The sequence below is a fragment of the Pogoniulus pusillus genome, chromosome 3 (assembly GCF_015220805.1).
Source record: "Pogoniulus pusillus isolate bPogPus1 chromosome 3, bPogPus1.pri, whole genome shotgun sequence".
Lineage (NCBI taxonomy): Eukaryota > Metazoa > Chordata > Aves > Piciformes > Lybiidae > Pogoniulus > Pogoniulus pusillus.
In genome coordinates this window covers 15,326,229-15,353,953 of record NC_087266.1, presented here as the reverse complement: position 1 = coordinate 15,353,953, position 27,725 = coordinate 15,326,229, and the positions used below count along the sequence as shown (strand labels likewise).

Here is a 27,725-nt window from a genome sequence, read left to right as displayed (position 1 = left end):
ATGAAATAATTAAACAATATAGTACAAATACAGCTCTAACTTTCCAAGGTTTAAGTAAATGTTCCTTATTTCAAAACACACAAATGAATGTAGCTTACTGATTTTCTTATGGTGTCTCCAATGATCACACCTGTAAAAGTCTCCCATTCCTAGAAGGAATAAATTAACAGCTCAGACAAGTCATAAGACACTTTTAAGACTAAAGGTTAGTATGCAGTAGCATCTAGGCAAAACAGGAAGTAAACAGATTAAATCCTTGATTCTGAAAGAATTTTTTTTTAATTCTAGGTATTAGTACCAGTATACAACTCCTTTGGCAGAATCCAAGCCAAGTGACTGCAATGCTTTAGAAGAAAAAAAAACAAAACAAAGAAGCCCTGTCTTTCCTCAACACCCAGAGTTTCCACCCTGATTGTCTACTCACAGACTAGCACTAAGTAACATACATGGATGACAATATGGCATCAGCAGCCCAAATAGAACAAAAAAATATAGTAGTGCTTCACATGATAGTACCCAAAAGATGCAGTTTTTAGAAGAGGAAGAATACTTAATATAATAGGTTGGTATGATGAATAGAATCATAGAATCAACCATGTTGGAAGAGACCTCCAAGCTCATCCAGTCCAACCTAGCACCCAGCCCTATCCAATCAACTAGATCATGGTGGCACTAAGTACTTAGGTTGCATTAAGAAAGGGAAAATCTAAGTTGAATTTATGTATGATTAAATATTTTAGATTTGGTATTTGTATCTAGGAAGGTAGGTTTTAATCTTTGAAGAAAGATTAGATAAGTATTTCAAGACCATACTAGAAATGACATATCCTATATTTGGAGATGGTAAAGAATATACTATAGAATATTTACATCATCAGTATCTATAAAGCCATGATAAATAATTCTATTTATTGTTAAAGCCAGTAGTAACATTCCAAATGAAAAAGTTAACCAACTACTACTATTCTTTATGCACCCAATCTAAGTCTTGAAATAACTCTCTCTTTCAATCACAAACTGATGCTCCTCTACAAATTACAAAGAAAATGCTTGCGCACAGAAAACACATGAAGACTCTGCAGCCTTGAAACCAGAAATTGTGTAGTATTTTTATGAGGAAAAGAAGTGCAATATGTAGAGACATGTAAATCTACCTCAGAAAAATCAATACATGTTGCTACAGAAACAGACTGTCTCCATGTCATGGAGGGCCCATAGGCCCAAAAATAGGCTTATATACGCCTTGCCTTGCCTGGACATGTTTTTCTGCCCAAACCAGAGGTAAACACATAAAGCAAACACAAAAGGGCACAACAGACCTGGTGCCATAAAGTCTGGCCTGCCCAGGGCCCCTGATTGTGTAACATGGTTGTATAAACTCATGTGCCCAGCTTATGGCCCATCGGGTGCTAGGCCCATGCTATCCCCTATTTGGGAGGTCCAGGCCTGTGGCTTTTGCCTATTATGGTATGCTTTTGGCTAACTGCCAAGCTGGTTGGTCATTTTGGTGTCCAAAGGGCCATTAATTTCAGCCCACATTTGATAAACAGGGGTACACAGGTAAACAAAGTGCTTGGACTCACTCGCACTGCTTTTTGTTTATGCCTGCCTGCCTGAAGCCTCACCCGCAGGGCACACCCGCAGTGCAGCTACTGTTCTCTACGGAGACAGTCTCCCGTGGGCTCCCAGCCAGCCCTGCACACCTGCACGCCACTGCGGTGCCTTACCAGGACTAGATCCTGTATTGCCTTTATCTACAGAGCTCAGTCTCCCGTGCAGCTGTGAACCCTACTGCACGCCTGCTGTCTTATCACTGCCTGGTAAGCTCCACTGCCACGAGTTACCAGGAGCAGACCCTGGATTGTCTGCATGTGATCGGTCTGTGTGGCCAGCGTGACACCGTGCTGAGACTGCATGGCATCCTGCCTCTACACCTGAAGGTCCTGCCTAAGAATCCCTGGACATACACACAGAGCATCCAGAAGCCAGGAGGACAAGGTCAAAGATTGCATCCTTTCCCCCTGAAGCCAGGAGGATTCCAGCCTCAAAGTCCACAGGCAAAACTTCCCTGAATATTGGACACTTGTATAGGCTGTGACATAGCCCGGGAGAGTGATTGATAATTAGTCAGAATTTGTGAGTAAATGCTTTAATGCCTCTGCAATTTCTACTGCCTTCCACCATAGAGCAGAAAGGGCTTGGGCCCATCTACTGGGCAAACAGCATATTGACCCCAAGCGGTATTTGCCGTGGGGAAACTCCTCTCTCCTGTTTATAGTCTGAATGTTTGCTAGTTATTAACAAGTTATTGTTTGATATTATTCGTAGAATGTCTTCCATAACCGTGTAAGAACAACTATTAATATTAAAATTCAGTGGTTGGGGGTGGCAAGAGTTCAGAATATTGAAGTTAATAAATTATATATTTTTATAGAATATCATCTCATGCCAATTAATTTCTCCCCTTTGCCACACTTGGCATAGGCAGCAGAATCCCCTCCACAACACTCCACTAAGGGCCAAGACATTCTATAGTACAATGTTGAAGGTGTACTATGAATTTCTTATAATTGTGCAAAAAAATCCTAAGTGCAGAAGGCTGAACTCCTCTGAGACAGGGACACAAAACACTCAATTCTCTAGTAGCATAATAAACAACTTCTAGCCGCGTCACATTAAAAGCTATAAAAGAAATAACTTTGAAAGAATAACCACTTCAGCTTCATTTTCCTCGATAATTACTTTGCACAAGCACTCTTTTCTTAACAATTTAATTAAAGTAACTTGCAACTTTCAGGGAAGAAAGAAAATTATTGATATTATTTCCTTGTTTTAATTCTTCAGATCTCAGATACTGCAGGAGTGTGCATTATATGTAACCTAGATTAAGCTGGTTAAGAGCTCTAATAGCTGATAAATGGTTTAGCTGATCTCAGATAAACAACAGCAACTAACACATAAACCAGTATTAGCAAATACATAAAATGCCTAGGCAGATAGGCTTTAATTTAGTCAGAAAACTGTTTGCAAGTTGGTGCCTTCAAGATTTTATAAACTCAAGGATTAGAAAGATAAAGCAAAATATTTTCAGAGGCTGAAAAAGAAATAATTAGGGATTAGGGAGGTTCTAATAATTAAGAATAGACAACAAGATTAATTTGAGTTATTTTTATCAGGCAACTTCACTGCTGAAAGACTGTGGGATTTCACTGCATTCATAACATCAAAGTTTTTCCACTATCCTTTATTAAACATGGTACCTTAAACCCACATCCTTCATATAATCAACTTTCATTACTTTGTTCAAATGTATTATCTGATTTTTTACCTATTACATTAAAATGAACTCTCCTCTAGAGAACTGACATCTGCTACCATTTGATATTCCCTCTGGTCTCCAGCTTCTGCAGCCATAGCTTTGTCTCTCGATTCCATGAAAGTATTTTAGTTACTTAGATGTTTCTGCACTCACATGAAGCAGCCACGTCTAATCAATTGCACTGAGTCAATTCTGTATATTTTTATACTACAGGCAGATTTTATTTGATTAATTTTATTGTACTACAAGCAACAATAACTTTGCCATCGATATCTCAGCCAACTGCTCTAGTCTGCCTGTAAGGGTAATGGAGAGAAGTAAGCAATTTTAGGACCAAACCATCTGACCTATTCTACAAAGTTTGTTTATGATGAAACTAACAGTTTTTTCGACAGGTCTGGATCTTTCCTGTTTCCTACAATGACACTCTAGGATAACTTGCTCAGACGAATTTAAAGAGATGTTTGAATTTTAGTTAACAATTCAATCTCCATTAAAAGTACCATTTTACCAGGAATAAATTCACTATAATCCTCTGTGTTGGGCAAAAGTGTTATCTTTTGTTCTGTCACTTGATACAAAGGAGGAAAGACCAACCTTCATCCCCTTAGATTCTCCTTTTAGGTAGTTGTAGAGAGCAATGAGGTCTCCTCTCAGCCTCATCTCCTCCAGACTAAACAACCACAGTTTCCTCAGCTGGTTCTCATGAGACCTGTTCTCTAGACCTCTCACCAGCTTCACTGCCCTTCTCTGGACGCAGTTGCTCTAGCAACTCAATGTTTTTCCTGTAGTGAGGGTTCTAAAACTGAACCCAATATTCAAGATGTGGCCTCACCACTGAATGTGTGGAACAGGTTGCCCAGGGAGATGGTGGAGTCACCATCCCTGGAGGTATTCAAGAAAAGTGTGGACATGGCAGTTTGGTTTAATGGCCATAGTGGTCTTAGGTTGACAGTTGCACTGGATGATCTTAGAGGTCTTTTCCAACAAAACCAATTCTGTGATTCTAAGATTCTATCACCCAAAGAGAGGAACATGCTGTTAATAGGGAGGTGGTGGAGTCACCATCCCTGGGGGTGTTCAGGAAAAGACTGGATGAGGCACTTAGTGCCATGATCTAGTTGACTGGCTAGGGCTGGGTGCTAGGTTGGACTGGATGATCTTGGAGGTCTCTTGCAACCTAGTTTATTCTATGATTCTATGATAAGATGTGTCCTGCCCTGTTGAAAGAAGGGTTACCAGTACCTAAGCTCTGTTACAGTTTTGTTGTGAATAACCTCTAAACAATAGGTAAATACCTCAAACATTAGGCATTTCTAGATTAGGCCTCGTTCAGACCACTGTCAAAAATGTTACATGGCATCTCTCGATTTTTTGTGACTATGCTAATAAAGCAGCACTTGTCTGAAAATAGAATGGACAGCCATTTGTATTAAATGTGCTTTGGAACTATATCACAGAGTTATGGGAAACACACACTTGGAATAGATCTCAAACATCATCCAGTCCAACCTTTGACTCAGCTGCATCTCACTATGCTATCAAAAATGTAAACTATTTCAGGATGAGTTCATCATTCCTCTGGCAGGCCACTATGGTGCAAAGAATCCAATACTTACATGGCCAGTGATCAATATACAAAAAGGAACACTCTGTACAGTGCACTTTTGAAGACACTGTTGCAGAGACATTAATAATCATTTGCCCTATTTCTTAGACACTGAATAATCAATGGCTGAAAAGCTCAAAAGATTACTTCACTTTCCAGTATGACTGTGCATTAAGCCTCTTCAACTGCAGGCTGCGAAAACAGACTTTTCCATAATTTCTCCCTAGGTCTTCCACTCCTTTTCTGCAGTTCAATACCATGGCATGATGAAACACAAGCAACCCTTAGTCACAATGAAACAGGTGTGTATTCATCACTTAACTTACAAATATCCATACTGAACTGGAAGGATGGATAAATGTCTAGACACATGTTAGAAAAAACCTGGAAGAACTGTTTACAAATATCTTTTTCAGGCACCTGTTTACTTTCCTTTCTCATGTTAAATTTCACTTTGAAACTGATATTATGTTAACATTAAAAAGTAACTATCATATAAATATAGCAGCATATAAATCTAAAATCCCAAGTCCTACATTAAATAACCAAAATGTATCTAGTCTTCTTATGAAGTTTAATTAAATCAATCACTTACATTCTCTTGAAAAAGTTCAGGGTGCATTCCTCGTACAAAATGTAGAGCAAACATTAGCTGATCAGCCTGAAATAGAAGCAGTGAAAATGTATTTATATGTTTATCAAAACATATTTCATAGAAGTGACTTAACAACACATACTCTAATTCAAAACTGCTGCATCAAAGTACATCTAAATTCAAGTGTAGAAAAAAAATCCCAAGTATTTGCAATAAAGCAAATATACTAAGCACAGCCCATTATTTTTAAATGGCTTGTCCATTAGAAAACTGCTCTGTGGAGAAATGTGCACAAGGCAGCTTAATTTTGTCATATCGTAATTTTCAGTCTTCTTCATTTTGTACGTTAAATATTGTAAATGTAATTTTTTGCACATTACCTATGTTGCATATAATTTACATAGTACATATGTACTGATACAGTTTTGCTTATTTAAAGCAGATCAACTACTAACGCCGGTGGAGCACCTGGGTACAATGACTCTTTGTTCACCAGTATGGTTAGATGGTCACAGTCCACTTTATTCCCGTGATGCAGAGACTTATATGCATTCTTGCAAGAGGCATGCTCCACCAAGATTGGTTACATATAGAGGGTATAGGGTTACATGTATGGCATGGATAGGGTAATATACCATAACAATCTGAGGGTCAGTCTCTGGGGCTGGCTAACTCTGCCCACCTGCAGCTGGCACTCCACCCCCTGCAGCTGCATGTGGGGGGAACCACCCAGCGCCTGGTATCTTAACTCCCAAGATGGATTCAAGGACGCTCCCAGCACGGGTTGCTCATGTTTATCATTTTGTGTCCTCTGCTAGCAAGAATCTCTCCAACAATCAAGTACAGGTTTCTGAAAGAATACTTTCAAACTCAATGTGCAGGACAAAAGCCAGAAAAAAAATAATCTTACCTTAAACAAACAGCGACAAACATATTCATACACTGCATGTTTCAAGGAGCCAATAAGTGAATTGATTCTTTCCTCAGTATTACTCGAATCCTAAAAAGAAAGATTAGGTTTCAAAAATTCAACTGGAAGTAAAAAAAAAAATGTATGTATCCTGTAAATTTCAGCAAAATGATAGGAATAATTTAGACTCTCCATGACAATTACTAGTTCTAAAACCATGTTATTGAATTCAGCTATCAATGAGTAGATGATAAAATGAGAAGCTCATGATGAAGCATTGAGAAATGGATAATTTGGCTTTGAATATTTTGACTGTGAACACTATACAACATATAGATAAGGTAAATACAAAATCACAGAATCAGTCAGGTCAGAAAAGACCTTCAAGATCAAGTCCAACATTATCTAACCAACTAAACCATGGAATTAAGAGCCACATCCAGTCTTTTTGTACACTTCCAGTGATGGTGACTCCAACACCTCCCTGGGCAGCCCTTTCCAATGATCAATCTCTCTTTCTGTGAAGAACTTCCTAACATCTAGCCTAGACAGCATCATAGTTTTTTTCTCTTTAAGAGCATGAGAGACTTGGATTATTAAGAAGGCAGTAAAATAATTCAGCTCTTGCTGAATTGGAGAGGAATACAGAAAAATTACATTTTAAGATGTGCAGGAAAAGATACAGCATACATGTTCCTTAACACCTAATACAGATACAGGATACATGAGAATTCCCCCAAAAGCCTTCCCCCAACCAAGCTAACCTGCCAAAATCCCAGTGCTCAATTTCTCCCCTCCCCCACTGACTCCCATTTAGGCCCAAGCAGGTCTGAATTGCACATCTGGAAATTCGCTGCTGCTGCGGCCTTAGAGGCCACAGGCAATTCTTACTCCTACATTGTTACCTAGATAACAGTCCCTCTGGAGATCCAAAAGGAAGGGAGAAAAGAGAGGGAATTGACTTCTCTGCTCTCTTATTAAGTGTCAGCAGGATTATGGGATTGAATAATAGAACTACAATATCTGGGGACAATCAGTCTGTCCCCTGGAGCAGACTTGTCTATGTGGTCATTTTAATGGAACCTGGGACTCCTCAAACCACCACAACAGAGAATGAAATAACAGTTTCTTCTCCTAACATTAATATCCTCAAAAAATCATAGTTCTCACTTGGTAAAAAATTCTTTATATCTGAATTACTACGTTTAATGTCATTAAATAGGTGTCTCAAAGTTAAGTGTATTTACCAAACTTTCAGGCAAATTTGGTCCAAATGAAATAAATATTGTAGAAAATAATAAATATACCCTAGCTTATCCCTTACATCTTGGAGGATAAATAATTGTAACCAACTGAAAGAAAGATAGGCTAAAAAAGTATGAAAGGGGAAAGATAAGGGACCTAACAGGTAGCATGAGATTTATCAGAAAGAGGTTCCTTGCTACCATGCTGGAATTTGAGGAGATGACTTTATAAATAAGGGATATTCGGATTCTGATTTCTCTAATCATAAAGTGGTTTGGGTTGGAAGGAACCTCCAAAGGTCATCTAGTCCAACCCCACTGCAGGAAGCAGGGACACCCTCCACTAGATCAGGTTGCTCATAGCCTTGTCTAGCCTGACTTTAAATATCTCCAGTGATGAGGCCTCAACTACTTCCCTGGGCAACGTGTTCCACTACCCTCCTGGTAAAGGCACACACATCTAAAAGACATCTTCAGAAAAATTAAGAATTGGATAGAAATGAGAAGAAAATAAAAGGAAGAAAGCAAAGAATATGAAACCAGAAGCTAAGCTTTAAATAGGTAACATAATAGGCAGATACTAAGAAATTGTGAAAGAGTGTGAAAGTAAGTACAAAAAGTTAGAAGCTCCTAAAATCACAGAATTATTTTGGTTGGAAAAAGACTTCTAAGATCAAGTCCAACTGCTGACCTAAGACCATCATGGCCATTAAACCATGCTCTCAAGTGCCATGTCCAAAATTTTTGAACACTTCCAGGGATAGTAAGTCCACCATCTCCTTGGGCAATCTATTCCAATGCCTGACCACCCTTTCAGTGAAGAAAATTTTCCTAATATCCAATCCAAACCTCCCCTGTCCTTCTTATTGTGAAGGGCCCCAAACTGAACACAGTATTTGAGGTGTGGCCTCACCAGTGCCAAGCACAATCACTTCCCTACTCCTCCTGGGCACACTATACCTGATACAAGCCAGGGTGCTGTTTGCCGCCTTGGCCATCTGAGCACACTGCTTGCTCATGTTCAGATAGCTGGCAACTAGCACCCCCAGGTCCTTTTCTGCCAGGCAGCTTTTCAGACACTCTTCCCTAAGCCTGTAACATTGCATGAGGTTGTTGTGACTCAAGTGCAGCACTCAGCACTTGGTCTTTTGGAATCTCACACAGTTGGCCTCAACCCATCATTCCTTCACAGAGCCTTCCTACCCTCAAGCAGATCAACACTCCTACCCAGTTTAGTTTCATCTGCAGACTTACTGAGGGAATACTCAATTCCCTCATCCAGATCATTGATGAAGATATCAAACCGAACTGTCCACAGCTCCCACTGAGCCATGGGGAACATCACTAGTGACTGGCTACCAACTGGATTTAACTCCATTCACCACCACTTTTTGGGCCCAGACATACAGCTGGCTTTTTAACCTGGTGAAGCATGAATCTGTTCAAGCCATGAGCATCCAGTTTCTGCAGGTAGGTGCCGTGGAAGGCCCTGTCAAAGGCTTTATTGAACAACCTTTCTCTCATCCACTAAGTCACCTTGTCATAGAACGAGATCAGGTTTGGAAAAGAAGCAATATGTAAAAAACTGAGGATGAGTTTGCATAGTCAGGATTGTGTTGCTGGTAATGACTGGAGCTGAAGGAAAGTTGTAAGCATAGACACCAGAAACTAAAAGTGACATGATGAAAGGCTGGTAGATGCCTTTTTAAAGTGGAGGTAATGAGAAATAAGACACATTTTGGAGATAATGAATAATAAGAAAATGCAATATTACTCATTTTTGGCTTTTAGATCTGAAGAGTGAGACTTTGTTTTCAGATGGCACAGCAAGTTTATGCTTTCTTTGTAAGGTGAAATCAGTTAAATATTCTATGTGCATGTGTTCCAAATACCTAAAGAACAGCAATTCAGCATCACTGCATATACCAATACTACTATATCATTACTATAGTGATACATTTCAGCAGCAGCTATCATAAATTGTTCAGGGTTTTTTTAATGTCTAAGCAACTAACAAATGCTAAGGATAAAAGCAGATTGATTCTTCTGCAGCATTAATAGCTTCAGGAAGACAGAAAATACCTGCTCGCTTTGCAAGGCCCTTTGGAAGAGCCGCAGGAAAGCCGCCAGACTAAACCGGTACATGTTATTAATTTTGGCCAAGTCAGAGATAATAAAGTACATCTTGCTGGCAGTCTCTGCTAACGGGAGATAGGCATCCCTTTCCTGTGGATAAAAAAGAAAAAAACCTGCATTGTAACAGCTCGGTACATTACTGCCATCTGCTGGATACCGCATACGCATTTATTCATCCCACAGAAAACACCCGGATGACACACTGCTTAGAAAACACAATCTTTTCTGACTCTTCAAATCGAGAGAAATGCACTCAAGAATTCCACACTGAATTCAGAGTTTTAAAAATTCTTTATCTTCAAAGAACATTTTAAAAATTAATCCCTAGGTACTGAGGCCTCTTTCCACCAGAGAACATGTCACAAATTCAATTGAAATTTTGTTAGCTGAACAAAACCAAGAAAACTCTGTCACAGGTTACAAAAACAGCATGGCAGATAAAGAGCATCATCAGTGATCTGTATTTTTGCAATAGCAAGGGATATATTAAGTAAGAACAACCATGAGGATGACTGCAGGACTCGAACATCTCACCTATGAAGAATGCCTGAGAGACCTGGGTCTGTTTAGTCTTGAGAACAGAAGGCTATGAGGGGATCTTATCAACATCTATAAATATTGGACAGGTGGGTGTCAAGATGAAGGTGCTAGTCTCTTTTTTATGGTGCCCAGAGACAGGATAAGGAACAGGGTACAAGCTAGAACACAGGAGGTTTCACCTTAACACAAGGAGACAATTCTCTTTGGTGAGGGTGACAGAGCACTGGAAAAGGCTGTCCAGAGAGGTTGTGGAGTCTCCTCTAGAGACTTTAAAACCTGCCCGGATGCATTCCTGTGTGGCCTATCCTAGGTGATCCTGCTTTGGCAAGGGTGTGGGATTTGATGATCTCTGAAGGTCCCTTCCAACTCCTAACATTCTGTGATTCTGTGATATGAGACATGATAGTGTTTGCAATAGCTGATTGCAAAAAATAAAGTCAAAATGCATTACTTGCTAGTAAGTCTATAGGGAAAATTCCTTTAATTCAACTTGGCTGACTTTAAATTGTTTAGCTATCAACCAAGTGTAAAACTGAAGCATATCTCAAATATCTTTTACTCAACAAAGTTAATTTAGTATGTAATTGATCTTATACTCCTATGGATATATATATATGCTCTCTATACAGCAGATGACTACATTTAGCAGGAAAAAGATAGCAATGAAAGACTAAAATATTCTTCTACCTTATCAAGGGAACTTTGGAGTCTGTGAGATTCAGCAAGGGATTCTTGGATGAGTGCACTACTTGCTTTAGTCTGATTCAAAGATTCAATCAGCTCCTTATTTTCGAGTATATTGCCTTGTGATGTTGCAAGTGTCTGCGAAAGAAAAAGTCATCTATGTTACATTAAAAAAAAAAACCTTCACAGTAATCATTTTGGAATCTGTCCTTTCTATCTTTCACATATTTCTGAATCACTGAATGCATCAAGACTAGTAGAAAGCATGGAGTTACTCTAGAAACTAGGATGTTGATTTAAAGAAGCATGGAAAATAAAAACCAAGAACGAATTACAAAAAAACAGATTCCTGGGTTCTAAAACTTAAATCATCAGCAAGATTCTGAGAATTCTCACTATTACAATTCAGTAAATCTCAGTAAATACAAATTAGGCTATTATTTCTGCTATTTAGCTACCAATTTAATGTGAAATTGTAATGACTTCAGTGCCCAGTCCTTCCTAAACTCATTTTCTGTCAAAGAACATCCCTTATACAATAGAGTTCACATTTACAACTAAGAGAAACTATTCACATTTCCAACAATTTTGGTTTGTCATCAGAGATTCCTTCAAAATCCTTGAAATTAGACCACATTTTACTGGACTTCTTCTGTGCAAAAATCTGTATTCTAGTAAGAAGGTAGAAAAGCTTGAATGAATCACTGTTAAATATTTCAGTAAATACATTTAACACCATTTTTTAGTTAGATAACACAACACTGCTGCCGGCGTTGCAGCTGGGATAAATGACTCTTGAGTCACCAACAGGGTTAGATGGTCGTTCTCCAATTTATTTCCATGTTACAGTGACTTATATGCTTACTTGGAAGTGGCGTGCACAGATAACTTAGTTCAAGATTGGTAAATGTGTAAAGTACAGATTGGTCCAGGGTTATGTATGTGATAGGTTAACATTATATCAACAGTCCTGCAGGATCAGCCCCTTGTGGCTGGCTGACCCAGCCCCCTGCAGCTGGCACTCTACATGGGGGACCGGCACCCACCACCTGGCTATCCTGAGTCCAAGGACACTTCACAGCATGGGTGCTCATGTTTATCGATTCGTGTCCTGTTAGCAAAAATCTCTCCATACACTGCCTTCTTGTGAGTTAAGTCAGTTCTGAATGAATACCTGTAGATTAGCATTTCAGGATACTTGGAGGCACAGATTCACCAGCTAGAATAGTAGAATGCATTGGCTGGAAAGAGTTTAAGATAAGATCATGTTTTTTTCATGGAGTTCAGTTTAGCTGTGAGGAATCATACTGTGAGCAATGAGACAGCCACAGCATGCATGCCTCTACTGCTTTCAGAAGAGAACTGGTCCAGTACTTCAGGTGGAATGCTAATGTGCCTAAAGATTAACTTGAATTAAGCTAGATCACTTCCAGCACTGACTTCTTTGTCAACAAAGTCCATGTAGCACCTGTCAGTTTCTACTGAGCTTTAGGTTCCCTTCTTCAGGGGCAATTAATATCCAATTTCAGTGCTAACAAGAATGCCAGATTTCAAATCAACTTTAGTGTTAATACTTGGCCACTTTTTTGCTGCAGGTATCTTAGGCATTAATTACTTGAAATTTTGCACTTGACTATTCAAACTGAACAAATGTGAAAGACTTTGGAATTCCAAGACTATACAAAAATGCTCTTCTAAAATGTGAAATTTTGTTGCATCTCTGAATTTGAAGTTTCTAGTAGACATTAAGATGGATCAACTTTGAATACGTAATGTTTGTAGAGACTAAGTTTTCCTCTACCTGTAAGAGAAAACTGCCCCATCACAGGTTTTAGAAAAAAGTTTGGAAATTAGTATCTAAGACTTAACAGGGAATTTAATAGGGATAGTAAATGTCAAGTCACATTAGATAATTATATGCTATATTCTAAAGTTGAGCTATAAATGGCCAGTCTAATAAAATGAAGCTTATTAACTTTTTGAAGAATCTGTAAAGATTATTAGTTTGTGCTCAAGTTCATTATGCTGCATAGTGCAACATTCTATGATTCAGCTACAGTCTAAGAGTTTTGAGGTATCAGGTTAACATCCCTGCATCTATGGCATTTTAGAAAACAAGGAGGATTTGAGGGCCCATTCCTACTGGCATGAAGTACAGTTTCTCAGAAATCCATGAAAAGATGCAAACAAAAAAGCAAAACAATCCTCTCCCTAGAAGCTATCTTTTCTTACAGAAGTGTACAACTCTTTCTGACCATAGGTACTGCCATTAAAATAAAACTATAAAACTGAAAAGTGAAAATACTAATTTTATATATGAGAAAAGCAAATGGTAATTAAAAAGAATACAACAGTTTGCTGCTAATAAGAAAAAATGTGGAGGTTTAAATTTTAAATATCTCAATAAATCTTTCCACTTTCTACTGGGAATTTTTCTTTCCTTTTATTTCCTTTCATAACAAAAATAATTTATCAGCTGGAGAAAGTATCAATTTACATGATCCACAAGCTTTAAAAATGTGGCTTTTTTTAAAATCAGAATTTGAAGAATTAACACTATGATTTTTAATACAGTTTTCTTTTTTAATGCATTAAAATGAATGAAGCTTTTAATTAATCTATTGATTCCATCTAGCCAAACAATTCATGCCTTTAACATTCACAATGCTTAATGTATTGAAACACTACAGTTTCATGACATATATATTTTAACTGCCTTACACTCTCAACAGCCCCAGAGAAATTTACTTTCTCAAACCAAAAATTCTGAGGCCTCATTATTCCAACATTTTCACCATCTTCAATCAAACACATAACAACATGAACACTATCTTATTGATCTAACAGATACAAAAAAGGTAAGTTTATATTACTTCCAAAAGAGATTCCTCAAGCTTAGCTAATTGTATCTTCTTGTCTTCCTCCTGTTGTAACAGTTTTGTCTTCTGCTCTTCCAAATCAGGCTTCTCATGCTGAATTGTTAAAGCCAAAAGCTAAAAAGAAAGGAGATTATTCAACAGAATAAGATGTAGTAATTGCCTACATTGTATAATACATACTAATTAGGTATACAGCAGGATATGGTCTATAATTCTGAAAACAGACTTCTGAGGATTTATTAAGTTGCACCAGCAATCTAACTGCTTTAAATCTATGTAGACATTCAGGATATTCTGCAATGGCAAGTATAACATAGGAGTTACTGTCAGCCATGTCCTTGTGTATAACAGCAAAGGCAAGCCAGGTGAGATACTCAAGGACATTTCCAAAGGTATTGGATCACTTTACTCAGGACACTTATTCACACACTTTTGAGACACCAAAATTTTTGCACTTCAATCTGATTCACATCTGTGTTTGACTGACTGGCAGTCTTCACTGATGTATATTCTGTTATCAAATATAACAAGAAATTGACAAAACCCACAAATTTCAAAAACTGGTTGCAAATTGCTTTCCAGCAAGTCTACCAAAGCTAAACTCCTCTTCTGACAAAAAAGAGAAGATAAAAAGCAAAGCTTTTTTATTCCTCCTGTATTTCCACTTAGAGGGAATGAATTCACTTGGCTACAGAGAATCATACAATTGCTCTGGTTGGAAAAGACCTGTTCCAATGATTTACAACCTTTTCAGTGAAGAAGTGTTTCCTAATGTCCTATCTGCACAACTTGACAGTTTCCTCTTATCCTAATCACTTATTACTTGGAAAAATAGAACAACCCTCACCTTGCTACAACCTTTCAGGTAGTCATAGAGAGTGAAAGGTCTCCCCTCAGCTTCCTTTCCTCCAGGCTACTCAAATCCAATTCCCTCAGACACTGCTCAGAATACCTGTGCTCCAGACCCATCACCAGATTCATTGCCCTTCTCTGAACACCTTCCAGCACATAACAGTGTCATAGGTTGAATTTAAATTTGCTGCTGTTATTCAAAACCATCCTGCCTCATGCCAGCTTCAAAATGAAAGGGCTGGCTGGAGTAAAGGTTTGCGGGGCTTGAAATTCAGACTGTATCATGAGAGGCTTTCTGATCTGGTTGCTGCCTTTGGATTCAAGGTTTTTGTGTGTTGGTTCTCTTCCACTGGGATGGCAGATTGTTAGAAAGCATCTCCCTAGCTTGGTTTTTTATCTCACTGGCTTTCTGCTTGCTGCTGTTTTCTGCTGTACTTTTTCTGCAAATAGGCTAAGGTAATTGTGCATTATGTTATCTCATTTATATTAAACTCTTATCTCAATCTGGATGGGGGGGTTGTGGATGTTACTTTCCCTCAGTCCTGTGCTGGGCAGAAACAGGCAGGTTAACCCATTTACCATGCATTATCTTGTTACAGACAGCATCTTTCTTGTAGTGAGGGGCCTAAAACTGAGCACAGTATTCAAGGTGTGGCCTCACCAGTGATGAGTGCAAAAGGACAATCACTTCCCTACTCCTGCTGACCACACTATTCCCAAAACAGGCCAAGATACCATTGGTCTTCTTGACTGCCTGGGCACATTTCTGGCTCATCTTCACGTGGCTGTCAACCAGAACCCAGGTCCTTTTCTGCTGGGCAGTTCTGCAGCTACTCTTTCCCACACTTGCAACATCGCATAACATTTTTGTGACCCACTACTAGGATCCAGAGTTCACAAAAACTAAGGCTCAGTATTCATTTTACCATTTATATTTGTGTGCTAGAAAATATCTCCGTGTCCATTAAGGCAAACTGCACCATAAGGCTTCTTCTCTATGACTCAGGTATACATATATTGATTTCTTTCTTAACACTTACCTGTCCTCTTAAGCCACTTCCTGTTGTGGAAAAGTTTACTTCTGTAACAATAGAGGCAGCATCAGGTGGAATGAAGGGATTTGGGTTCCTTGTTGACAGAAAAAGACGGAACTCTTCATTATAATCTACCATTTTTTCTCCTATTTGTATAGCATAACGGGGCCCTGTAAATGATAAATATAAAATTGTAACATTCATTTATACATTATTTAGAAAGAAAAAGGAAAAAAAAAAAGTAAGAAACTGAATCTGTCCTGCATTGTTAGACTGAAAAAATGCAATAGCACAGCACTAGTATGAGAAAGTTACATAGCGAGAATATTTAATATACCAGGGTAGTTTAATTATCCTTACCCAGTACAAAAGCATAAATATCTAAAAATGCACTTAAAGTAAGAGTAATATTAATGAATCTTTCAGATCTTTAAATAATGAATAGAAGGGGAAAAAAAGACAAAAGAAGATGCACTGAATAATCCCCTGTTTACGTAAGAATGCTGTCATAATTGAAACTTATTCATTTATATTTCATAGAATCATAGAATTATAGAACGATTTAGGTTGGAAGGGACCTCAAAGGTCATCTAGTTCTAACTCCCTGCCATAGGCAGGGACACCTTCCACTAGAACAGGTCACTCAAGGCCTCATCCAACCTAGCTTTGAACACCTCCAGGGACAGAGCATCCATAACCTCCCTGGGCAATGTGTTCCAGTGTTTCACCACCTTCACTGTAAAGAACCCTTTCCTAACATCTAGTTTGAATCTCTCCTCTTCCAGTTTAAACCCATTACTCCTCTTCCTGTCATTACAGGACCTGGTAAATAGTCCCTCCACAGCCTTCCAGTAGGCCCCTTTCAGGTACTGGAAGGCTACTACAAGGTCTCCTCGAAGCCTTCTCTTCTCCAGGCTGAAGAGCCCTAACTCTCATAGCCTGTCCTCATATGGGAGGTGCTTCAGCCCTCTGATCATCTTCATGGCCCTCCTCTGGCCTCGCTCCAACAGTTTGATGTCCTTGTGTTGGGGGCTCCAGAACTGTACACAGTGCTCCAAGTGAGGTCTCGGGGAGGTAAAGGGCGAGAATCACCTCTCCTGCCCTGCTGGCAATGCTTCTCTTGATGCAGCCCAGGACATGTTTGCTGTCTGCGCTGTGCACGCACACTGCCAGCTCATGTTGAGCTTTTCATCAACCAAGACCCTCAGTTCCTTTTTCTCAGGGCTGCTCTCCAGCCATTTGCCACCTGTGACAGTTTGGGAGTTACCAGCCCACTCACTCTTATGAAATCACCCAGATTAGACTCAGCCAGCTGGAAATTAGGGAATGAAGTTTTATATTCACAGCTTAGCACAATATACAAGTAGATATCTACAATATACACAGCTATATACAGAAATATACAAGTTAAAAAGTAATACAGAAACACAACACCCCTCCCAGAAATCAGAGTCCCCAGGAGGGGCTCTCAACCACCCTTCCACCTTCCTGCCACCCCTCTACCTTATCCCAGACTTTGCCTTACATGCAAGGTGAGTTTGGAGGATCAGCCAGAGTGGGTTAGAAAGCAGAAGGATTAGTTATACAGAAAGCAAGCCAGGGAGAAAAGTACAGGCACTCAAAGACAAACACTGACTGTGTTATTCGTGCTTATGTTCTTGATTTTATACATCTCAGCAAGCCTATGAGTGAAGTAGATATCACCATTGTTTCCTTTTCACAGCCTATAATCTAATTTCTCTCACTAAAATAATCCAGCTAGCCTCAAACTAGCACACCATACAATCTGTATTTGTGCATGAGAGTCCTGTCTGTATGCAAATCACCTTGTGATCGTACCAAGAACTGAGATATGTCCCAACAAAGGATAAAATCTGTTCATCAGACAGTGGCTGCCTCTGGAACGTGCCACAAAGACAAGATCATCTCTACCAATCAGCTACCCTGGAAAGGGGGATGGTGTAGAAAGCTGCTAGACTATGCAACAGATTCACCACCTGGCCTGATTAACCCCAGACATGTATTGAAGTGAGAAATGGTGGAGCAAGGGGTGGAGGCCCACTCTCCTATCACCTGACCCCTGCAAGCACACAGAAATACATAGTAAGATTCCCTGGAGGCAACATCGGGAAGACAATGGACTAGGGTATGGGCCAGGAGGAAGCTGTGATTACACGAACTGAATAAAAGACACTGAGATATACCAGCTTGGTGGAGGAAGAAAACATCACCATGGACATCCAGCCTGAAAACAGCAGCCCAAGAACCCTCTCTCCACCACCACAAAGATGGAAGTAAAAAGAACCCCACTGAGAAACACTACATGCTGGAAGCTGCTCAGAGAAAGGACTAACATCACAGGACTTGGCTGACACAAGCCAAAAAGGACTTGGACTTTGTAATCTCTCCATCCCCTCCTTCATCTGAGGACAGCACAAGCCAACAAGGATAAACCTGGGGACACCTCCTCCAAGCTAAAGCAGCAGCGCCCTTCCTCAGACCTTCTCCAGCCAAAGAAAGCATAAATTTGTCACATCCTAAATGCATTTCATTACAGTATAGAAGAAACAATTAATTACATTTCAATCTGTCTTTATATTCCTAGAATTTTGATATTTCTCAACATGCTGTCACATAATGAAACCTCTGTGACATCTCACAATCCTCCTTTTACCACCATTTTCCATTCCAGCATGCTCAGAAGACTCACTCATAATTATTGTAAGATTTTGTCCTCCTGATACTCAAACCCAATGAAGACTAGAATCAAAAGATGAAAAGTTTCAAAAGTGAAAATTTTCTTTCCAGAGAAATTTGAGGTGGCATAGTTAGGTCCTTCTCTGTTTTTAGGAACAGGAGCAGACCAGAAATGTTCTAAGTGTATACATCTTACTAAACCACTGGTAGAGATGAAAATCAGATACCAATTCTGCTTTTGTGCCAAGGATGCAAATAAATTTTAGACTCTTGCTATAAAAATGTCAAACAGAAAGTTGAAGCTGTACAAAGATAAATTTATTGCAGTCCTTATATTCACAGTTTTCTTAACGTTCCATTCTTAGTAATGAAAAGATGCACAATGATCACAAGAAAATTAATGCAGACCAGCCTGCACCTCCACCTGTTGAAAAAAAGGAGTGTGTGCTTGCTTGTGAAGTGACTGGAGACTCAAACACGACCCATTCTTACTTTCCACTCAACAGACCTTTCTGCTATAGGAGATAAATATATCCAAAGCAGAGATAATGTAAAATTTAATTAGTCCTTTTTCTTTTTTTTAGCTTTCATTGCATCCAATATGGAGACTCTTTGCACCAAATTCTAACATTTTGATCCTCTTTATGACTGCCCCCAACTCCAAATTAACATCAGAGACAGACCTGTGTGACTTCTTTAGTTCCTGACATAAGAAATAAAAACAGCTACGCCAGCATACTAAAACTCTTGACTTCTGACTTCATAACCAGCTTTGTAGTTTCTGGTCTACTTAAGGCCCAAGTTCCTAAATAAAGGTACATGTTTGAAATTATCACTAGAAACTAATTTAAAATGTAACATGTGTATAGCTAATAAAATCACTTTATTCCAATTTCAATTAAAAAAAAATCTTTAAATACTTTTCAATATATTCCCACTTCCTAAACAAGAACATCATCTCTAACATATTTCATTGCACTGAAGTTAGCAGCAGGCTAATGATAAAGTAAAAAAAACTACATTACCCCAAATGTTTTCAGAAAAATTGAGGTTTATGTGAGGTAGATACAGATACAGATCTCTAACTTACAAAGGGCTTGAGCAAGCATTTGCAAAGATCTTGGTCATTTACCTTGAGCAACGAGATCTTTTCTTAGCAGCGGGTAAAGGACAGGCTCCACTCCATCCATTTCCTGTATAACTAGGGTTTTCCCAAATCTCACTGCCAGCTCAAGAGCAGTTAAGAAGTTGGCATCCTGGGCAAATGAAAACAAATTCCTTTGATTCACATTTTTTTAGACATTCACACTTCAGAATGAAGGCATTACACCAGGAGTCTAAATCTAAAAATCAGTAGTAGAGTTGAAAAATTCTGTTACAAGCATCATATCTTATTTCAAGATTTAGCCCCCAGTGTTTAAATTAGTTTTATCTATTCAGCTAATGGCATAGCTGTTTAACATGCCTAGCTTTCCAAGTGATGCACCTGAAGAGGGTAGGTCTACCACAGGTCCTGTGTGAGGTCTGTCAGGTGCACCTGGAAGTCTTGCCCAGTTAATGCATCCTAAATGTTTTTAGGTAGCTCTGTCTCAACACTGAATCAAGACCTATGGATTGTATTTACATTAACAGGAAGACATCTAAATCCAGTCTTTTGCATGAGGGTGTCTAAACATACATATGGTGTTTAAGATTCCATTACAGTCAATGAACATCCTAGATAATGCAAACAGAGCCTAGAGGGTAATCAAGCCAACAGGCTAGGCAGGGAAGAATTCAATTACTCAGAGAAATGGGCCTAGTACTGTCAGAGAGTGCCAAAGTGGTCTGCACAAAGCTGGCAGGGAACTGTGCAAGATCTACATTCTGTAGAAAAAGTAAGTTGAGGCCAGATGGAGTTCAGTAAAAGACTTTGGAACAGCATCAGATTCTCACCTATGTGTGTGCAACTGAGCCAAGCTTCACCACCCATGTTAACAGCAGATGCAGACATCTAATCTTAGGTACCTTAATCTCAAACTAAAATCTAATTTGCAATATCTAATCTAGATTATACATAAGGAAGAAGTGTATACCTACTTCTGAAATCCAGTTTACTATCTCTCTTTTTCAGAGGGTAGCACAAAGAGGCAAAGTTCTAGCAGTAATATCCAATGTTGACTCCTCAGTCTTAAATACTCTGATCTCCACCTTGAGTAAATAAATATTCTGTACCACGTAATAATCATTGTAACCTACAACATAATGAGTTACATACTTCATGGAATATAACCCCATTTTTGGTGGTTGTTGTCATATCCATTTAAAAACTCTGGAATAGAGTGAGCTCAAGCAGAACAGAATTGTAAGACGAAGTATCAGTACTGCACCTGTTGGTTAATAACTTCTAAACGTGATTCCTTCAAATGTGTCTTCAGCCATTCAGTAGCCCGGAAAGAAGGGTCTATCAAAAATGGGCAAACTTTACTCTAGGGGAAAAATAAATACATATACATATATATATATATTTACAGAAATATGTTTTGTTTAAGAATAAAATTGAATAGAGTCCTTCTTTATTTGCCCAAACTAACAGTATTTTCAAAATCCTTTTTATTAACAAACTGTTTAAAGAAACAATAACAGCCTAAATAATTAAATTATTATAAATTAAACATTAGTAGGGGGAATTTTATGTCTTTCTTTATTTTTTCTTTTTTTCTTTTATTTTTTTTCCAAATATAAAAATTCTGCAGCTAAAGCTAGGTAGCTCCTTACCTTCTTGTGAAAACACAAACCTCTATTCAGTGAGTATAATCTACGGCTTGTGTTACAACAGCTTTGAAACTTAGAATGAGCAATGTACAGTATTGGCTTTGGACCTCGAATCATTGTAGAAAGGCAGAAAGACACAAAAAACATTTTAGTTACAATCACAAAGAAATCCAGATCTCAAACCTGCTAACACTACAATGTAAAATATTCTGGTGATATTGCCTAGTAACATGTATACGGATGAGACAGCAGGGTTTCATTTTAATAAAACCTTTATCAATGTGTGGCTTCCACACCAGTATTGTGCAAAGCTTTACTATTTTACTATACCATGTAAAGATATGTTATGCTATACACACTGCTTTTTGGAATGTTGAGAGTTTAACCACTGATACACTAATTAGGTAAGTGCTCAGAATTTACACAGTGGTCACAACACTGTGACCACAGAGAAGATACTAAGTGGGACAAGTGAAAGGAGACCTATTCAAAACTGACACATGCATTTAAGATATCACAGAATGGCTGAAATCGTACTGATATTGGTAAAATATCACATCTAGTTCTAAAAGTATGCTGAAAAAATATACACAAATAAAACTATTTGCGCTAAAGGAAGCTTTGAAATAGCTCTTTGCACACAGTCAGATTTTTAAGAGCTCAATTTCTTCAACTAACAACAAAAGATGTAAATGAAATTTTGTTAAACCACATAAATAGCTTAAAGGGGAAAAACAGAATTTGTTGAAAACCTTTTTAATCAAACTGAGAAAGAAATAACTAGGTCTAATATCAAGACAATAAGGTAAATTTAAACTGGAGAAAACTCTGTAACTTATTTGAAAGAATCATCAGTCATCCAAGCAAAGTGCCTGTGGCAAATGCAGATTCTCCTTGTGGCATTAAATCCTTCTTTCTAGCAGATCTAATGAATTGCTACATTATAATTATGACATTATGTACCTAATTGTTGAATTGCATATGTATATTTATTATATCTCATATATCTACATTATAAAACTGAATCATGATTATAAGCACATTATTATTATTATTATTATTATTATTATTATTATTAACCCAAGTAGTATCAGCTACTGGCCTGGAACTTTTTTTATCCTATATCACACAGCCGATTTGATAAAATCTGAGGGTTTTAAAGGTATCTACATATAGCCTTTCTCTTTTTTTCTGAGAAAAAAAGACATTGGAAATGATATATCAAAGTGAACATATATAGGATGTAATCTTCCACTGATTCTATTGGTGTTAAGGATTATTCACACTTTAAGCCTGAATAGACTGAACACAAGGTTTTGTCTGTTTGACATCTGGAAGAAAACTGTGAAAGCAAACCAGAAAAATGTGTTTCGTCTAACTGTTTTTGGTTTTCCTTCTACTACAGAATACTGAAAGTGTTTCTCTCTCTGTTCTGTAGTGCTAGTAAGACAAATTAAATAGTTCAAAATTCCAGAAAGGTGTTATGCTACTGAAACTTTTAAAGTTAGCTACTTTCAAGACAAGAAAAAAAATTACCTGTAAGATAACAAGAGCATTTTCTATTGAAAGGTCATCTGAAGGTAAACCTTCACTTTTCCAGACTAACTCCTCACTTTCAGTACACAGGAACCGCCGTAGATCGAACTCTGATAAATTAAACAGTGCAAATGCATGCTAGTATTGATACTCTGCATAATTTTTAAGCATTTACCACTCTATATACAAAATCTAAGTTTGTAGTTTTCCCTTAAATTTATTATTTTATTGTTGAACTTATTAACTAGCTGATGTTGTAAAAAACGTTTAATGCTGTTACCTAACACACACAGATAAAAATGATTACTGAAAAAGCAGAAGATTTCAGAGTGCATTGGCAAATTTGCAACAGCAATGTGAATACATTCACTCATGTAAACTTTTTAAGCCAGGACTACAGAAATAAATCATAAGAATTTTGTATGTATTTATAAACTTAATAATTATTAGAATAATCCTAGTCTGTCTGCATATAAAAGTACTTATTGAGTAATAAAGTGTTACATTTCGCTTGGCAACATTAAGACAATTGAGACGTAAATTAAAACTCATTGGTATTTCTTACTTTTTCAATTCAGCTTAATTGCTTACACACATAAAGACACAAACAGGCATACACACACACACAACAAATTACTTTCAAGGCCTGCTGATCTGGTCCATTCATCCAATTTTTTTTTTCTCTGATCCTCCGGAGCTGCAGAAAGGTAGGTAACAAAGGCAGCTGCTAACTGAGCCCTTTTAGGCAATGTAGCCAATTCATCTGTTATCTCTGACACCTTAAAATACAAAGTACAGACAGAATGTGTAGGTGTAATGCTAACAAGAACTATGTTACTATATCCTATCAGTTACAAAAAAGTTAGAATTAAATTTGCCCACCATTGAGGCAGTCACTTTTCTTAGCTACTAAAGATCAGTGAATCTGACATATCACTTAAAAGCAAATGGGCAAATAACATTATATTATTAAAAATAAGAAATTTATGACCCTAGTCACAGTCAGCTAGTGTGTATCACTGTATATACAGGTATTGAATACTAGAAGTACCTACTACACTTAAAAATGAGATTCACTGCAGACTTAATTCATAAAATACATTTATCTTACATCTTCAAATAATTTACCTGCACTACATCACCTCTGCCTTGAAATATTCCAGTAACCAGCATACAAAATACAGTGTATCAAATAATATATGACTGCTATAACTGGTTTGACAGACTGTCACTTTTGTCACTTTTTTTACCTTAATCAAATTGACATTAAAAAAAAAGATATATAAACAAAAATAACTTTTTATTACTTCCCTTTTAATTTAAAGGGAGATAAATACTGCTTTTTCACCATCCTCAACATGGGATGAGTTCCTGACTAATTCATCTATCAGTTTGTTCTGCAGCATACCATTCATAGACAGTCTGAATTTTCTGAAGAAAGGGGTGATGTACCAGAGAGAAAAAACTGTGACGAATCACTTTTAGAAGCACTTAAACTCTGGGCTTCAAATATACCCAGTGCTTAACTACAGCAGGTGGAATAGCTGTAAAGTTATTTTCACAGGAAAATCTTCCAGTTCTATTATGCTGTTCAACCTACAAGAAAGATTTATCTAACCCTCAATGAAGAGATATGTCTCTCAGCAGGGAATTTTTTTTCCATTTTAAGATAAGCCAGAAAGCTTGGCATCACTTCCTGGAGATGACAGCTATTTTCAGCTTGTATGTAACATGCAATTTTCCTTTCTCTTCCAGATTGCAGAAAGTTCTGTGTGTCCAGAGACTCACCAGCTTTTCCCAAAGATAACATCTGAGCAAATAAGATATGTTCACTTTTCCCTACTTTAGCAGCAGAAAAGTTTCAGACAGGTTAGTTAAGATTTCAAAAGCAACCCAATATTTTGGGAGGCTTACATTTATGTTTCCAGCCATAGTCCTACAACTGTGACTGTTCAATGCTTTCCTAAAATCTGTCCCTTCTGATTGTATCTCAGCTTGGAGGGACCAACCTCTGACATTGTCAGCCATCATAAAAAATGTATTATTGTCACAGTTGAAAAACATCAAAGAACGTTGTACATTCTATAATAAGCATGAGGGTTTTTTTACACGTTCTCTAGCTATGTGATATAGGTAAGGTAACTTGTACAGTGAAGTAAAAGAACCTTTCACAAGGAAGACTTTTGTTTTTCTCACAAGAAACCAAATACATGTACACTTAGGGAACATGTAGAATGGCAGCAACTCACATTTTCCAAACAGTACCAAAATTGCATTTTCAAATTATCAGCTATAAGAAGTATTAAAGAAAAAATTCACTAACCTGAGTGCTCCATCTTTTGTGTTCCCTATCAAGCTGATTTATCAGTACCTCTGCAGCTTCCAGTGTTTTTTGAGCTTTACTCAGTTCTGCTTCAAGTTTTGCTGCTTCTGTTGTTCTGCTCTGGAACCTATGAAACAACTACTGTTTGTAACTGCTATCATGAACTACCAAACATATAGACAGTTATTTTCAAGATAGCGTAATTGACTGAATTTGAAATTAATTCCTTCCTTATTGTTCATGGAAAATACAAACATAGTTCTTTCTTATACCTTATGTTTCTAATTAGCAGAGGAGCTTTTTAGACTTATCTAACAAAATTTAGATAGATTTAAAAATAACTTGCAAAACATAACATCTGAAAATCATTCCTTCTACTTAAACAGCCTGACTTAATTTTACTGACCATGTTAAGATAATAGCATGATTAATGTCATCCTACTACATATTTGTAACTTTTTGGTAAATTTCATCTGTGAAAACTTTAAAGAGGAATATTGCTAATTCACAGGGATGACTCTAATTCAGTGCACAGTACTCGATTTTGTAAACTACTACAAAGTAAGAACGTGCCTCAAACAACAGGCAAGTTTTAGGTATTATTTTGTACTTAATATCTCATTTGCTTAATTAATATTTAAAGTAATGTATTTAATAGTCCACCTTTTAAAGCAACACATTTAACTGCAATATATAGTACATAGTTAATCCAAGACATCACTGTATAGCTGAATGACATGAAGAATTCTCCAAATACTTTTGCAAACTACAAAAAATAGTAATATGCACATATGTCAGGTATATCTCCCGTACTAGCTACATAACAGAACACCAAACTAAAAGACTTGATTAAATTGAATTTGGAGAAAGTAAAAAGGTTCCCTACAGCAATTTTTATGCCACTGTGAGTCATGTACCTGATGAGATGCTAAGAAAAAAGGAGAAAGTGAACTAGCTGTCAGAAAAGCAGGTCATCCTTAAAGAAATAGAGCTGTCTTTATTCAAGCAGTGATCAGTAGAAGACTTGTGAAGGAATATTTCCAAAGTCCAAAAGAGGCATTAAAGTCCTCTTAGATTTAAAAGGTGGGAGACATATTGCTTATCTTTGACACCTACAACTTTTACACTGAAGGCTTCCAACACAGTCAGTAGTGAGACTTCTCAAGTACATTTAAGGAGCATTTCTGATCAGTGAGTTGAACTATATTCTACCATTATATTTACTTATCTCTGCTGAACGTATAGATAGCCTAATTGTTGCTACTTATGATATAAATATCTTGCAGAGCAGGAAATTACATTTGGGTGACAAGTAATAATTATTCACACTGCAAAATCATCAATATTTTTATTTATATCTTGAAATAAACAAACTAAACTTACTTATCTTTCAGTTCTGATACTTTTTGACCAACAGAGTTCAAAAGATTTTCTAACTTGTGTTTTCGGTCTTCGGTTTTCTTGAGATTGCTAGAAAAATGTAACATTTATTTTAAGATTATGGATCCATAGGCAGAAAACAAAGAGTGAACCTAACAGGAATGTCATTTACACTGGGATAGCTCAGAGAGAGATCTTTCTTGTGATTTGTATTAATAAAAATCTGGTTTTGGATGTAAAAACTTTAATTACTTCTCATCGCATAGCTTTAAAAATGGAAAACAAACATTCTTTTCATATTTATTTTTAAAGATCAGAACAAATTCTTCCAGTACAGAATTCTAAGACCTGGCAAAACAATCAGTATAGATTCCTAAGATTCACATGGCTATGTCAAATCATTTTGAACCTAAGGAGAAAATGATCATGCTTGGTCCATGATACAAAAGAAGAGGAACTACATATATCATAAAATAGCCTGGGTTTCTCTGACAATGTATTTTGAGCACATCCATGACATCAAATTCTCCCTGACCCTTTGCAGTGGAAACAAATACCTCACAATAGCAAAGAAGATATCCAAGGCATAGCTTCTCTTGTCTCAGCATTAACTTTTTATTACCTATGAATGAGGTATCTTTTCTTATGTCTTTTGGTTTTTATAAACTTCAGTTCCTCCTTTGGTGGCTTTAGTTTTGCCCTCTACCATTGAAACTAACAATGTTACTTTGCAACAATGTCTAACTTACGCTTCCAAGCCAGTCTTTTCTTTTTCCAAAGGCTGAATTCGCTCTAGGACATGGGAATACTGGACATTGGCATTCACCCAAGCTGCTAATGGAGCAGCTGCAGCACTGGCTCGTTTAGCATTCTGAAAAACAATCAGTAACAGTTACCAATCCTTGAAGTATCATAATGTAGATGAGATAAATACAGGAGAAATAACTGCAACAGATTTATCAGTTATCAGTTTAAAGATATCAGTTAGCCAGCTCCTCCTCTGAACAAACCTTCTCAATTTTTACTAAGAGTTTATATTGTAGGCCATCAATCTGTGAGAAAAAATTATAAGTATCTTTACAGCTCTGAAGTTTCACTGAAGTTAGAAAGTTCTGAATTAATGAAAAATTAACAGTGTGTTCCTTCTCTGGGAACTACAGTTTTCCCATTAAAGTTAAGGAATTAGTATTTAGGAATTCCTTTTTATAGCTACTGCCACATCAATTCCCAAAG

The 27,725-nt window shown here is 37.4% G+C and overlaps 1 protein-coding gene across 2 annotated transcripts in view; it reads right to left on the bottom strand.

The window, feature by feature from the left end:
* DYNC2H1 (dynein cytoplasmic 2 heavy chain 1) overlaps positions 1 to 27,725 on the bottom strand; it is a 160,376-nt gene that overhangs the window by 70,867 nt on the left and 61,784 nt on the right. For both annotated transcript variants that reach the window (XM_064170698.1, XM_064170692.1), the window contains 14 exons: positions 27,242 to 27,363; positions 26,496 to 26,582; positions 25,113 to 25,239; positions 23,427 to 23,568; positions 22,790 to 22,899; positions 20,869 to 20,967; positions 19,632 to 19,755; positions 15,809 to 15,972; positions 13,911 to 14,030; positions 11,041 to 11,175; positions 9,760 to 9,903; positions 6,434 to 6,523; positions 5,524 to 5,589; positions 99 to 149 (listed from right to left, as the gene is read on the bottom strand). In XM_064170698.1, the coding sequence (XP_064026768.1) occupies positions 99 to 149; positions 5,524 to 5,589; positions 6,434 to 6,523; positions 9,760 to 9,903; positions 11,041 to 11,175; positions 13,911 to 14,030; positions 15,809 to 15,972; positions 19,632 to 19,755; positions 20,869 to 20,967; positions 22,790 to 22,899; positions 23,427 to 23,568; positions 25,113 to 25,239; positions 26,496 to 26,582; positions 27,242 to 27,363 (1,581 nt within the window). The remainder of the gene's footprint in view (positions 1 to 98; positions 150 to 5,523; positions 5,590 to 6,433; positions 6,524 to 9,759; positions 9,904 to 11,040; positions 11,176 to 13,910; positions 14,031 to 15,808; positions 15,973 to 19,631; positions 19,756 to 20,868; positions 20,968 to 22,789; positions 22,900 to 23,426; positions 23,569 to 25,112; positions 25,240 to 26,495; positions 26,583 to 27,241; positions 27,364 to 27,725) is intronic.